The sequence below is a fragment of the Propithecus coquereli genome, unplaced genomic scaffold (genome assembly GCF_000956105.1).
Source record: "Propithecus coquereli isolate 6110/MARCELLA unplaced genomic scaffold, Pcoq_1.0 Scaffold164, whole genome shotgun sequence".
Lineage (NCBI taxonomy): Eukaryota > Metazoa > Chordata > Mammalia > Primates > Indriidae > Propithecus > Propithecus coquereli.
Window position 1 is genome coordinate 34,781 of NW_012140969.1, and position 14,968 is coordinate 49,748.

Consider the following 14,968-nt stretch of genomic DNA (forward strand, 5'->3'; position numbering starts at 1 on the left):
GACGCCACCTGCACCCTCCGCCCTGACCCCACAGGCCACGGGCTGGACAGACAGCGGCTGTACGGGGAGCTGAGCCAGCTGACCCACGGCATCACTGAGCTGGGTCCCTACACCCTGGACAGGGACAGTCTGTATGTCAATGGTGAGGAGCTGTGATGTGGTTGGAGTCTCTTTCTCCTTGCTGGGCAGCCTCTGCTCTCTGGATTGAGGTCACACTCCCTGACTGAGTTCATCCTCAGGATCTCTGCTCTGATGTGAGGGTGCTGATAGAGAGACTCCATCAGTTCTTGCTCCATGAACCTCCTTGCATTACGTCAGGGTAGCCCTCACCCCTATTTTTCCCTTCAGGTCTCCCTTAATCCTTACCCGTTATCTTCCCTCCCTCTTCCTGCAGGTTTCACCCATCAGGACTCTCTGCACATCACCAGCAGTGAGTACTCAACTGATTTCCCAGCGTCCCCAAGCAGGGCAGTAGCTGACCACACCCCATTCCCCCTAATGTCCTTATTAGGAGGGAAGCAACTGGCAGGGGGCAGAAGTTATTCCCTTTCCTTCTTCCCCCGCTGCAGGGAGAGTCCAAATTCAAACCCCATATGCAAACCCCATCAGCAGTCTCTCTTGCTGGCATCTTTGCCCTGAGAGTGCTTGCTGGTTTCACTGATGTGGGCTTCTCCTCAGCTCCTGGGACTTCCACAGTGAACCTGGAAACCTCTGGGACTCCACACTCCTTACCCGGTTCCTCGGGTGAGTACCAGTCAATGGCACCTCTGCTAGAGCATGCCTGATGAAGGCAAATATCTCTGCCATATTCCCTCTAATAAAAATGATACGTCATAGTATATTTAATGATGAGTAGTCAGCCAACAATCTATTGAGCATCTACCCTGTGCCAGTACTTGGCATATGGCAGAGAACAAAAACCAGACAAAAATCGCTGCCCTCAGAGAGCTTATATTATTGTGGTGATGATGGTGGTGGTGGTGATGATGATGATGGTGATGATGATGATGAAAGTCCTGGTTATGATGATGTGATGATGATGATGGTGGTGGTGATGGTTCTGGGGATTATGATAGTGATGATGGAGATTATGATCATGGTTTTTTTTTATTTCAGCATATTATGGGGGTACAGATGATTAGGTCATGGTTTTGTTGGAACTGACAATGGTGTGATGACAATAATCATAGTGATGGTGACGTTAATGATGATCATGACTTTTACAAACATGACAGATAATCATCTCTGACATTATTGACTACTGAAATGCACCAAATGCTGTGCTCAGCTTCCAACTAGTATGATTGAATATGCTTTGAAAAAAATCTTCTATCCTATGGTCCAGGGAGACATAGTAACCTTTTATTTATCACATGCTTTAAATCTGTTGCATATTTTTTTCACAAGTGTCTGTTGCAAACTCTTCTATTTCCTCTGGTTTGAACATTGTGTTTATTTTTGTTGAGCCCGATGTCGAGCAGACCTGCTGGATGGAGCAACTCCGTCTTACTCACTGTTATTTCTGCAGTGTCTACCTTATGAATGGTAGATCTACAAGAAATACACAAAATCCCCCATTAATCCCCCATTAAAGAAAGAAAGGAAGTGGGCTTTCTTGTAATGTATGGAAACACCACTTTTCCTTCCCTGGTTCAAATCTTTAATGATTCTGTCAGATTCTACCCAGGACAACCACATGGCATCTATGCCATTCCACCATCCATGACAGACATCACTCATTGATAATAGCATCCATTCTTTCTGATTCCAAAACAGCTCCAGAATCCTTCAACCTTACCCCCCATGTAGTCGCTCCCAATTCAGGTGAAGTTGTCACAGGATTATGGAACATAATGCAAGGGAACTAGGTTCCTGTTTCTTATTGGTTTTCCTAGGTAGGTATCTGCATGTTGGAAGGCTCAACTCAGCCTCTGCTGGGTCATGACTGATACCACCAGTTTGATCCGAGCCTGCCCACACCTCCCCAAATCAGTGACCAGAAAAGGTCAACAGCTAGTCCTGGCTGCAACACCCCAGATTTATTTCCATCTGTTGAGGTTCCATTCACCTTCCTTGTGATACAGTTTCTCCTTGGTTGAAATTTCATCACGAAATGGAAAAGGCACTGGGTCTAGGACCCCTGCATCCTTCTATTCAGCCAGTGTCCCTGATAATTTTCTTATATTTGGACCGTGGGTGTCTCAGAGCCTGCAAGGAACTCTCCCGCACAGGTCTCCAGGAAAGGCTGTGTGATGTCAGGATTAAGAGCACAGGTACTGGAATTCGGTCGCCTAGGAGATGGGTTTCAGCCAGAACCTGACACGTGGTCAGCTCTCGGCATGTGGAAACTGTTATTGAGAAAGAGTAGGATTCCAGAGGTAGAGTAGGATTCCAGAGTAGGATTCCAGAGGTAGAACAGATGGAATTTGATACCAGTGGACGTTCACAGTCCAGAGGGACAGAAGGAAGCCTGGTTGGGTCCCTCCCAGCAGTTGGAGGGGTGGCAGTGAGCATCCCCGTCAGGGAGTAATGGGATGATAATCCGAGCAAGGGAATTCGTTACAAAAGCAAGATATATCCTGGCCCCTCCCTTTGCTTTCATTCCACTTTTGAAGCATCAGAACGTATCAGAAGATGTCCTGGGGTCCATCCATCCTCCCCGCTTGCCTCTCCAGCCTTAGTCCAAGCCGCCACTGTCTCTTACCCAAACCCCAGCGAGGTTCCCATGTTGATCTCCCTGCTTCCATTCCTGCCCCTATAATCTGCTCTCCATATAGCAGCCAGAGGAAGATTTTGGAAAAAAAAAAAAAAAACAACATCAGAGCACATCTCTCCCTTGGGTAAAACCTTCCTGCCACTTCCCACTGTTATTACAATAAAATCCATGTTCTTATCCATGAGCCACAAGTCCCTAAAGGCTATCATTCCTTTCTGTCCTCGTCTTCTACACATGGTGCATTGCAACACGGTCATTGTGCAGACACAGCGAGCTGTTCCCAATCTCATGGACTTTGCTCTTGCTGCTTCTTTCCTTGGAAGAGCTTCCTCTGGCTGCTTACAAAGCAGGAATGTAATTTCTTGTGGGCTTTATCAGCCACGTTCTATGTTATACTCCTTCTGGGTCAGTTGTTTTTTTGTCCTCTGATCCATTCTCCACGCTTCCAGTATGCTGCTCTGTGGGCTGGATGTCTGACCCCTGAAAACTACATTTCCCAGGCTCCCTTGCTAACTGCCCCCTTCCTGTTAGGTTCAGCCAATAGGAAGCATTGATGGAGAGTGGTGGGTGGGGCAGAGGAAGAGCTAAGGTACGTCTTCACCTCTCTCTGCTTCAGGTAGTATCTCCAGTAAGTGCTGTGTCTCTGCCACGGTCTCAGCAGTCTCTGGGGTGCCAATCCCTGTCCCTTTGTCCCTTCAGCTCTGAGACCAGAGACTTTTTGATTTTGCCAATTTCTCTGTTACCCTTCCAGGTTTTGGATTATTTGTTTGTTGGAATTTTTTTTTTTTTTTGGTATGAAAGTCCCTGTATTGAAAAAGCTGGCATGAAGTCTATTTTCCTACCTAAAAATATAGGTGGCAATGTCATGAGGATGCCTCATGCACCGCTGGTGCTTAATAAATATTTGTTGAAGGAAGGAAGGAACTAAAATTACAACCAGGAACCGGAGACATGAGTCTAATCACATAATTGGGCCAGTACAGGGGAAGTCTTGGGGCCCCTGTAAGTGACCCCAAATCAGGGCGCCTGGGAGAAGAACCAATTTCAGAGCCAGGTGCGGTGGCTTGCACCTGTAATCCCAGCCACTCTGCAGGCTGAGACGGGAGGATCGCTTGAGCCCAGGAATTTGAGACCAGCCTGGGCAACATAGCAAGACCCTATCTCAAAAAAAAACAAAAACAGAAACAAAAAATATAAAATGAACCAATTCTGGATATCGAGTAGGGTGTGACTTAAATGGTGGTCCCTGCCTGCGTCGGATCAAGAACCGAATCCGGTGGAAACTTCTGATGGACAGAATCAGAGCCCATATGTGGGAGGGCTGGAGAGAGGGCTGGATGAGGAACTCTAGCAGGCTCAAGACAGATACTCTTTGTCTTCCTCTCCTGTTGCAGCTGCAAGCCCTGCCTTGGTACCCTTTACCCTTAACTTCACCATCACAAACCTGCAGTACATGCCAGACATGAAGCACCCAGGCTCTGCAACATTCAACACAACCAAGCGGATCCTGCAGCACACAGTGAGAGACCCGAGATGCCCACTGCCCTCTCCTCCTCGCCCCTGCAGAGCTCCTCGGCTCTCCGACTCACCTCCCTCTCCTTCCTCCCTAGCTCGGTCCTCTGTTCAAGAACACCAGTATTGGCCCACTGTATGCCGGCTGCAGACTGATTTCCCTCAGGTGAGACGCTCTAGGGACCAAGGGTGCTGAAAAATCAACTTGCAAACAGCAGGTTAATCACAGACAGGGCATACAAATTTACTTAACATGTATATGGGGGAGGGGCTTCAGAATGAAAATCCACAGGTACAGGGGAAATTGTCCATTTTTACGCTTAGGTTCAACAAAGTGTGGACAGCCACGTAGACACATGATTAGACAAAAAAATGTGTGATCTAACGCTAATAGACCGAGTACGGAAACCCAGCAAGGCCTGTCTGTCTAGATTCTTCTTGGCCTCTCTCAGCAGCGTTCCTTCCTTCTGGGTATGGGGCAGGTCACTTTCTGGAATGGGGTGGGGGAGTGTGGGTCTTATGACCTACAGCCAGAGAAGGTAGGTCAGATAGTTTCTGAATGGCCAGTTTTGACACAGGAAGGCAGAGGGGAAAGTTAGAGTAATATTTGTAAGGTTTATAGCTGGCTTTGCAGAAAATGGGTTCTGGTTTCTATGACCTATGTTGGAGAAATGGGATTCTAGTTTCTGTGGCCAGCCTGGCGGGGGGATGGGATGGGATGGAGAGACAGGAGGGTAGGAGAAAATTAGAGAAAATAGTTTGCTTCTGAGACTACTTCTGAGGGCTTCTTTTTGGGGTATTTTTTCCGAGCCCCCAACAATGCCCAGGAGTGAACGTGCACACACTCCCACCCCGCCCAAGATGTGGTTCCCGAATCGCCCCTTTTCCCCACCTGCCTAGTGTAGCAAGGTGAGCCCTATCCCTTATTCCTACCCTCAGACATTCCTTGCTGTTCCCCTTCTGGTCCTAACCCACATAGAAAACATCCCCCCAGGAGTGAATGAGCTTACAATTTCCAACATCATTCTGTCGTAAGGAAACTTCAAAATGCAATACTGAGCAGGCTTTGCGGCGTGCACCTTTCTTCCCCTGCATTTAAAGTGCTCAAAGGTGACGCACCTAAGAGGTTTGCGAGGTCTAGTAGCTGCCCCCAACTGATTTACTTCCCCCTGGCTTTATCCAGGAGTGGAGCGATAGCAGCTGCTATGTGGATGCTGAGCAAACACTGGGTCAACTTTAGCGCCGTTTCGCCTTGTTCGTAACGATCATTTATGAAGTCTAGTTTTTTGGGCTCCTTTTGTTTCCCTCCCACCTTCTACAAAAACGGATTTCAGCTTTGTGGCTTTTCCAAACATTGTCATTCTTGCAAGTCACTCTCATCATTAGTCCTACACACGTTCTCATCTCTCTGCCTCCCTCCCTGCCCAGGCCAGAGAAGGATGGATCAGCCACCAGGGTGGACACCATCTGCACTCACGGCTCTGAGCCCGCAAGCCCTGGGCTGGACAGAGAGCAGCTGTACTGGGAGCTGAGCCGGGGCACCCATGGCATCACTCAGCTGGGCTCCTTCACCCTGGACGGGGACAGCCTCTATGTCAATGGTGAGGGGCAGCAGTACTCTTTCCCTGTGGGTCTGCTCGCAGACTGTGCGCTCTGGATTTATAACACGGAGCACGTGGTGTCTATTCACAGCTTTTCTGGACATATAACAAGAGATCAATCACAGGAGGGGATGCATGAATAGCAGAGGCATGAACTGCAGATCACCTGATGTAGAAATTCTTCCCTGTGCTCCAGCAGTATAGTCTTTGGATCTTGTCTTCAGGGTCTGTACTTGGAGGGCACTCTTCAAGTCTGACTTTGATAAATGGGTCCATAGAAACCCAGTGGGTCTGAGATTCTTACCACTTCTTCCCATCCCCCATCCTTACAACCCCTCACCTTCTCTTTCTTCAGGTTACACTCACCAGGCCCTGACCTCTACCCCCAGCGGTGAGTAATTTGGGACCTCGTACCACTTGCCTTAGGGGCCCATCCCTGCTGTCTTTCGCCACCTTCATTCCCCAGCTCAGAAAAGACAGGCCAGCACAGGCTCGAGGCCAAGTAAAATAAGGGTCTTGGTCTCGAGGGCCTGCGATGGGCAGTCCTTGGCTGGGGAGGCTCTCCCTCTGCCCACGTCTGCCTCACTTTGTTTTCTCCTGCATTGCGACAGCCTCGACCATGTCTTCGGGGACCTCCGTGCCGCTCTCCGCAGGTAAGAGCCTCCTCTCTGTGTCTCCTCCCTAGAAAAGTCCAGTGCGCTTGGCCGGTGGGGGGTATCACCCAGGGGAGCCACGACTCCCCACTCATTCCACCGACAAGCATTTATTAAGCACTTACTGTATTAAAGGCCTGAATTAGAAAGGAGCTCTAGTCTTGGATGGGATCCCAGCGGGAAAGACAGAGAAGAGAAGTGTGGCTGTATCGATAAGTATTGAATAATAATCAGGATTTTCCTGGGGTGAGTTTTGCAGGTGCGTGGAGGGGTTTGTTTCGCAGAGACTTAGGCAGGAAGGAAGGGAACAGCATGATCTGTGGTCATGCTCGGTGACTTGGGCAGGCTTTGGTTGGGCCAAAGGTCACCTTCCCACTCCCGGCATCTCACTGGCCCAAAGAGGATTCTATACCACCCACCGCCCCTGCCGAGGGTCCCGGATGAGCCGGCATCTTGAGTCTCTGGTTTCTCACCCGCTAGGGCCTCCTGAGGGCATTCTGACCACTGACCACTCAGGCCACAACAGGTGGTCACCGCCCGTGGACCCAGGCAGACCACAGATCCTGGGACCACAGTGCCTGGGTTCAAGTTAGACTCTGCCATTGAGAGATCTGGTGACTTGGGAAAATGATTTGACTTCCCTTTGGCTACGTTTTTACATCTTTGAAATGGGGATAATAATCTTATCACCCTCTAAAGGTTTTGCCTCTGACGTAAATGAGTTAAAATGTAAGTAAAGCACTTTCGACGGGGCCTGCCACCTAAAAATGCAATATAGGTGTTTCTTCAAACGAATTATTTTAAAAATCAATGAAATGCATGGATCTCAAAGAAACAGCTGGGGTGGGGAGACCTTAGAGAAGAAGGATGTCTGTCTGGAATTTCAGCCACGCCAAGGGTCAGATACGTTTGCTTTCTGCTTCAGGATATGTTTACCTCGAGAGGGCAATTTTTCATACTAGCCTTAGTGCGCCTCCGTTAGTGCTGATGTCTGGGGTGTCCTCCCTGAGGAAGTTGCCCTTCTGGAGGGAAACCTTCCCCGACGCTTGAAGACGCACAAGCAGGATGCCCCGGACTCGGTTCACAGAGCAGCAGACTCACAGAACGTGGCTTTTCCACTCCCACTGCAGCCTCTGGCTCTCTCCTGATGACGTTCACCGTCAACTTCACCATCCTGAACCTGCAGTACATGGAGGACATGCATAACCTGGGTTCCTGGAGGTTCAACACCACACAGAGGGTCCTCCAGAACCTGGTGAGAGCCCCGCCCCACTCGCCCTGTCCCGCCCCATCTGCTGATGTAAGCCCCGCCCACCTCACCTGCGCCACGCCCATGGAAGAAGACGACCCCACCCACCTGACATCAGTCCCCAGAAATGCAAGCCCTGCCCACTGGTGCCAGCCACGCCCACCTGGCCCTGCACCGCCCACTGGTGTACGCCCTGCCCACCTCACCTTTGCCACGCCCATGGAAGAAGACCCCACCCACCCACCTCACCTCCATCCCCCCCGAGATGCAAGCTCCGCCCATTGATGCCAGCCACGCCCACCTGGCTTCTGTTCACTTCTACTCACCTCCCTCTCCCTCTGCCACAGCTCACACCCTTGTTCAAGAACACCAGCATCAATCCTCTGTTCTCCGGCTGCAGACTGACCTCACTCAGGTGAGACCTTAGAATATCTAACCAGGGCTGCCCCAGGTGCTCCAAGGCCCTGAGAATTCGGTTGGCTTCCTTCCTGCCCTCCCTGTGCATGTCCTCAGCAGGCATGGAATTCAAGAGGCGGTGGCTCCAGGACCAAGGTGTCTCCTGAGTCTACCACCCTCCCCACCTCAAATGAGAGTTTCTGCAGAGCCCATAGGCAGGATTGGGCCCCTGCCCTGGTGGTCCCCCGATCTGAAATTCCTCCTTCTGTCCCTGCCTTTGAATAAGGAGGGAATTTCCTTTAGGTTTTATATTCTGTCCCCAGGGTTTCTTTCAAGACAAACTTGCCTCCTCCACTTGCTTTAATCCACAATGCCAGCTCTTCCATCTGTCTCACCTGTGAGGATGTAGCTTCCACCCTTGCCACTTTTAAAAATTCTCGTATCCATGACTCTGCTCACAGTCCAAGGCTGGCTCGGAATTGGTGCACTCAGAGAATCTAAGGGTTGCTTCTCTCCTTTGTACTGGGCTTCTCATGTTCTCTGGCCCCTTCCTGTTCTACCTCAGACCTCCCGCCCCCAGGAACCTCAGGACCTGTCCCTAGGCAATGCATTTATCATCCTTCCTTTCACCTGCCTTCTCCTGGTGCCAAGAGAAATGGAGTGTCCCTTGTTCCTCAGGTGGGATGGAAGTGACCTTGAGCTAAGCTGCTTCTAGCTCTGGTTTCCTAGCAACGTGATAAAGGTGTAATGTCAGTTGTGTTGCGTAGCGATATTGTGTATGGTGAAAATGACTCGCATCTTTTCTGGAGGACCATAAATGGACATCAATACCTAGCAAGAAGATGTCACTTTGGGCTGCCTTAGGTGTGGTGATTTTGTTCACTGAGTGGAGTTGTTAAAGAAATATTGATTCCCCTTTGGGACATGGCACTCCTAAGCCAGGAGAAAGCCTTGACTTGTCCTTGGAGGTCTTATTTCCTTGCACACGGCCTATCGCCTGAGATACCAAAGAGAACAGCCTTGGACTGCCAAGAGGGCTCTTACAAAACAAAGAAATGCCCAATGCTGTCCTGCTCTTATCCTTCTAAGTGAACCTGAAGCCCCACACAGCCTGTTCAGGTCTTGCAAGTGTGAAAATTGTCAAATCAAAATGGAGTCACTCTTGTTAAGAAAACCCCGACAAATAGAACCAGGGAAGACCATTGGGGTGGGGGGTTCTCATGCTTGTGTGCTCGATAACAAAACTGTCACAAAAGACTGCAAAACCCACAACCTTGCACAAAGCCCATCACAACCTTATACAAAAAAACACTTCTGCAAGGACATCTGCCCAGCAACTGCCTGTCCAACCTCAGACGGGCGTCACTCTCATTACTGATCTTTGTAGCCAAGGATAATTATGTCAAAACAATTACATAATCGTCTTCATTTTTGTTCCGTTAAAAGCCTTTGTCTTCCTTTGCTTCTCTGAATACGTTCATATTTCACTATGGCACACGTGTTCCACTTGCAACGCGCTATCACCACGTAAACATCTTTTCTTTTAGAGAGCGTTTCTGTTTGTTATTTAGGTTGACAAAAGTCTGACTATCTGATTGGGTTTAGGGTGATCTAAAGAGACCCAGCACAGCCAGCTTATACTTTACTACCCCTAAGGCAAAACAAAATGGAGATCTCACCTCGGTGCAATTAGTCTGCAACCAATATACAGTGATCTGATGCCGCTGCTGGTGAACAAGTTCTTGAGCTGGGGAAGGAGTCAGTGAAGGAAATGGTGGGTGAAGGAGGAATGTAGAATGAAGCTCATACCTGGAGAGGGGTAGCTGATGGGCAAGATGTCTGTTGCAGAGAGAGGGAACAGCAGGGTGGAGAAAACAGAGCCAGAGGTAGAGAGGGTGTGCAGAAAAGAAATACTCACCTGCAAGGGAGAGAGGGGAGGAGTGCACAGAGCAGGCTCTGGGGGCCCTGAGATTCGTGTTGGGACACTGTGGCTTCATCCACAGCCAGCACGGAGCCACGGAGTTTAGCAAATGGCTAACTGGGGGAGATTTCCATCGACAGCGAGAATTGGCTGCCATGGTGAGAATGAATCGCAAAGGACAGGAGACCCGTGATGGGGACCTGGAATGAGGAGGCAGAAATGTAGCCAATTCCCTCCATGGTGAAAATGAGGTTTTACTGACAAGAGCCCACCACTGTCCAGCTTTCCCATAATCATTGCAAAGCACCTTCTTTCTCTCTGTCTCCATCCCTCTGTCCCTCCCTCTGTAAGCATGGAAAACGGAGCAACCCTCAGAGAATCTGAATGTGGCTTCTCACCTCTCTACCAAGCTTCTCATTTCCTCTGGCACCTTCCTGTCCTGCACCCAGAAATCTCGGAACCCCTCCCTGGGCAATCCATTTATTGTCATTCCCTTCACTCACTCTCCCCAGGTCAAAGGAAAATGGGACAGCCACTGAAGTGAATACCATCTGCACCCACCGCCCTGACCCGACAGGCCCTGGGCTAAACAGAGAGCGGCTGTACTGGGAGTTGAACGAGCTGACTGACGGCGTCACCAAGCTGGGCCCCTACACCCTGCACAGGGACAGTCTCTATGTCAATGGTGAGCACAGCCACCTGTGCTTTGCTGTATCTCAGAGACTGCGTCCTCGCCTTCCAAGCTTCCTTTATTCCCTCCCTGCAAACATCACCTGCTCTCCCACTTCCCTCTCTCTACAGGTTACACCCACCAGACTTCAGTAACCACCATCAGCAGTGAGTACTCCATACCGCACCCCCGGAACCTCTCAGCCTCAATCCAGGGAAGGAAGCAACAGGCCCCTGCCCACATGTCCAACTGTCAGGGAGGGAAGGAGTCTAGCTCACAGGCTGGGAAGTCATTGCAATGAGACTCAGCTGGGAATCACCTCTGCGTGGTTGTCTAGACACAGAGAAATGCCACGAAATGTTGGTTGGGTGGCTAGACGGAGGAACGTAAGTGAAGAACTCATAAACATAACGTAGAATGGTAGGCTGACTGCTTCAAGCTTTGCAGCTTCCAAAGATTTCCCGCCTTCACCTGCAGCATGTGATGATCTAACATTGTTCACAGCTGGTGATGCTGGCATTAGATCCCGAGGTCCCTTAGCCATTGCTATGGATGCCAGGGAAATGATGGCTGGTTTCAGGCCTGAGTCCCCAGATCTTGTCTGCTCCTCTGTGCCCTCCCCGGGCCTGACTCACAACGGCCTCTCCTCTCCCTCCCCTGCTACAGCCACAAAAACACCCCTAGTGAACTTCACCCTCAACTTCACCATCACCAGCCTGCGCTACAGGAAGGACATGCAGCCTCCAGGCTCTTGGAAGTTCAAGGACTTGGAGATGGCTCTGCAGTTTCTGGTGAGAGCCCCGCCCACCTCGCTTTGCCCCGCCCACTAGCACCCACTCCACCAACTGCCTTCCCCACGCTGATGTGGCCCCGCCCCCTCATCCGGCCCCGCCCACCGACGGAGATCTGGCCCCTGCCTCTCAGACTATTTTCTCTCTTCCTTCTCACTCTTCCACAGCTGGATACGCTGTTCTGGAACACCAGTGTCCGCGCACTGTACTCTGGCTGCAGACTCACCTTGCTCAGGTGCGACCTTACAACAGCCAGCCAGGGCTGCCCCAGGTGCTCCCAGGCCCAAAGGGTTCAGTTGCCGTCCACCCTGCCCTCCCTGCAGATGTCCTCACCAGAGGTGGGATTCGGGACCAAGGTGTCTTCTCATCCTACCACCTTCCCACCAACTGTCCCCAGACTCCGCAGAGCCCATGAGCAGGACTGGGCCACTACCCTCCTCATCCCCCTGAATCCCTCCCTCTGCCTCTTTACAAATGAAGGCATTGCCTTTGGGTAGTAAATTCCGTGTTAAGGATGTCTCTCAAGACAACCACGCCTTACCGCTTGCTTTAATCCCCACTGCAGCTGCCTAAATGGCTTCTCCTGTCCCCAGGCCATGAGGATGCAGGGTTGTGTCTTCCAACTTAATAAGAATTCTTGGATCTATGACTCTGCTCACAATTGCAGCCATGGGACCCCAGGAATCTCAGGACGCCTCCCTGGGCAAACCATTTATTGTCACTCCCCTCACCCCCCTCCACAGACCTGAGAAGAACGGGTCAGCCACTGGAGTGGACGCCATCTGCACCCTCCGCCCTGACCCTGCACACCAGGGGCTGGACAGAGAGCGGCTGTACTGGGAGATCAGTCAGCAGACACAGGGCGTCACCCGGCTGGGCCCCGCCACCCTGGACCCGGACAGTCTCTACGTCAACGGTGAGAAGCTGCCGTCCTTTTTGTGTAGCACAACAGATGCCACGTACTCCGTCTTTACTCTTCTCTCTCCCTCCTCCCACCCTATACTCAAACCTTCTCCCCCCACCTGCGCAGGTTACACCCACAAGAGGAAGCCCACAACCTCCAGCAGTGAGTATTCTGAGACTTCACAGTGTTGACATCTCCGTAAGCTGCTTCCAGCTGAGACCCATCCCTTAGGGATGGAAGACCCCAGGAGCCCACTGCCTCCACTGCGCACCCCCACCCCACCTCTAGAGCTGAATGAACAGGGACCTGTACCCCACAAAACACTTACATATAGGCACCTCCTCCCAGCATCTGCAAGATGATGGAGTCTCCAACCCAAGCACTTGGGGTGTTTTCTCCCCACCTTCTGCACTGACCGTGTCAACGTCTATGGTGCAGGGCCATGCTGGGGTGTGGGTCTCCTCTTCCTCACTGGGTGTGCTCTGCTGTACCTAGTTCACACGCCCATCTGGGCCTCCCATCCAGTACTTTGAGCAAAGCCTTTGTGTCTCTGGGGTCGGGAGTGGACTCTGATCCCTGCCAGAAGGGGGCGCTGTCTTCCTTCAATGACTCTCAGCGTTTGCTGGTCCAGCCGCCAATGGACCATGTTTCCAGCCCTCAACTACCAGTAACCTGAGTTGGCTCTTCATGGAAGCTCTCTCCCTTCCCCCTTCCCCTCTTTGTCTCTACAGATTACACCCATCCAGCCTCAAGCACATCCACCACTAGTGAGTATTCCAGATCTCTATGTGTCTGTGACCACCTGACTCCCGTCCTCTGAGAAACAGGAGCCCCTCAAACGGCCATCCCCACCTCTATTACCCACCCTTTGGATGGGAAGGGGCCAGTGGAGGTGTATAGAAATGTGACCTGGTGCTGAAAGGATCACTAGAGGACAGGAGTTTGAGACCAGCCCGGGGAACATAGCAAGACACCATCTCTACAAAATATTTTAAAAAGTAGCCAAGAATGGTGGCAAACCCCTGTAGTACCACCTACTTGGGCGGCTGCTGCAAAAGCATCACTTGAGCCCAGGACTATCAGGCTGGGCTGAGCTATGACCTACCAGTGCACTACAACCTCAACAATAGACTGAGACACCATCTCTAAAAAAGCAAGACAAAAAGTAATGTGACCTAGATGGGGGTGACAGGAATCACCTGCCCTTCCTCGGTACCCGTGCTTGAGAATAGTGTCTTCACTTCAGGCGAATGCGGCATACAGAGGCACAAATGTTTATAAATAGAGCCTCCACCATTGCCAGCATCCCCTTAAAGGTGGAAAACACCTTGGATTTCATTCCTGGTGTTTTGGGTTTTTTTCTCTCACCAGCTGTGACCACCACAACCCTCAAAGCATCCTCTCCGACTCCCTCACCTGCCATTAAGCTCATAGATAAAAGGACTTTTACTGGTACCCAAATCAATTCTACGAATAAATGATACCCAATCACTTCTTCTGTCACTAATCAATCACGTGATCCAAGGAACTCATGCATTATTGAGGATTTCATCCAGCTGCTCGGGATGCAAACCCTGGGCACGCCAGAGATGACACAGCAGCTTCCTGCCCTCCACTGTATCTATGTCCATATCATTCTTGTCTTGTTGACAACCTTTCTTGGACCCATCTGGTCTACAAGTCACATGCAAAGCCCTGTGCTGCCTCGCTTTTCCGGATTCAAAGGATCCCCCCATTTTCACATCTGTGTTCCTGTAATGAAAGACCATCCCATTCCTTGAGCTTACCCGGCTCTGTCCTTTGAAGGCTTTGCCCAGACTGTTCCTTCTGCTGGGAGCACCCTCCCCACTTCCTTAGCTCCTCTTAACCTAACCCTTCCTCATGCTTTTGGCCACACCTGCAATCAGCTTTCCTCTGGGAAGATTTCCTCCGCCCTTGGTTGAATGGGTCCCTAGACTTGCCCAGCCACCCTCTGCCCCAGGATTCCCCTGAAGGTCACCTCCCTTCCACAGCATCGGGAGACAATGCCCTATTCATCTTCAGACCCACAGACCTCAGCACAGAACTTTGCACCATTAGATCCTCCATAAATGCTCACTGAATGAATGAACAAAGGTTCCTGATGTCTTGGGAATTCCAGAATGTCTCTCGCTGGTGCCCCATGGTTAGGGCCACAGCAGCCTTGGTCATTATTGCTGTGGCCAAAACTTGACATCTCTGTCTCCCTCCCCAACTGCAGCCACTGGCCCTACGCTGGTGACCTTCACCCTCAACTTCACCATCACCAGCCTGCGCTACAGGAAAGACATGCAGCCTCCAGGCTCTTGGAAGTTCAAGGACGTGGAGATGGCTCTGCAGTTTCTGGTGAGAGCCCCGCCCACCTCTCTTTGCCCCGCCCACTAGCACCCTCTCCACTAACTGCCTTCCCCACGCTGATGTGGCCCCGCCCCCTCATCCGGTCCCGCCCACCGACGGAGATCCGGCCCCTGCCTCTCAGACTATTTTCTCTCTTCCTTCTCGCTCTTCCACAGCTGGATACGCTGTTCTGGAACACC

At 51.1% G+C, this 14,968-nt stretch overlaps 1 protein-coding gene across 1 annotated transcript in view; it reads left to right on the forward strand.

The window, feature by feature from the left end:
- The window catches only part of MUC16 (mucin 16, cell surface associated), a 110,889-nt gene that overhangs the window by 34,711 nt on the left and 61,210 nt on the right, over positions 1-14,968 (forward strand). Inside the window, exons 42-57 of the mRNA XM_012641221.1 lie at positions 35-142; positions 395-430; positions 679-744; positions 4,111-4,235; positions 4,327-4,394; positions 5,657-5,855; positions 7,036-7,056; positions 7,570-7,737; positions 8,079-8,146; positions 10,561-10,733; positions 10,850-10,885; positions 11,385-11,509; positions 11,677-11,744; positions 12,253-12,425; positions 12,540-12,575; positions 14,653-14,777. Coding sequence (XP_012496675.1) covers positions 35-142; positions 395-430; positions 679-744; positions 4,111-4,235; positions 4,327-4,394; positions 5,657-5,855; positions 7,036-7,056; positions 7,570-7,737; positions 8,079-8,146; positions 10,561-10,733; positions 10,850-10,885; positions 11,385-11,509; positions 11,677-11,744; positions 12,253-12,425; positions 12,540-12,575; positions 14,653-14,777 — 1,595 coding nt within the window. The remainder of the gene's footprint in view (positions 1-34; positions 143-394; positions 431-678; positions 745-4,110; positions 4,236-4,326; positions 4,395-5,656; positions 5,856-7,035; positions 7,057-7,569; positions 7,738-8,078; positions 8,147-10,560; positions 10,734-10,849; positions 10,886-11,384; positions 11,510-11,676; positions 11,745-12,252; positions 12,426-12,539; positions 12,576-14,652; positions 14,778-14,968) is intronic.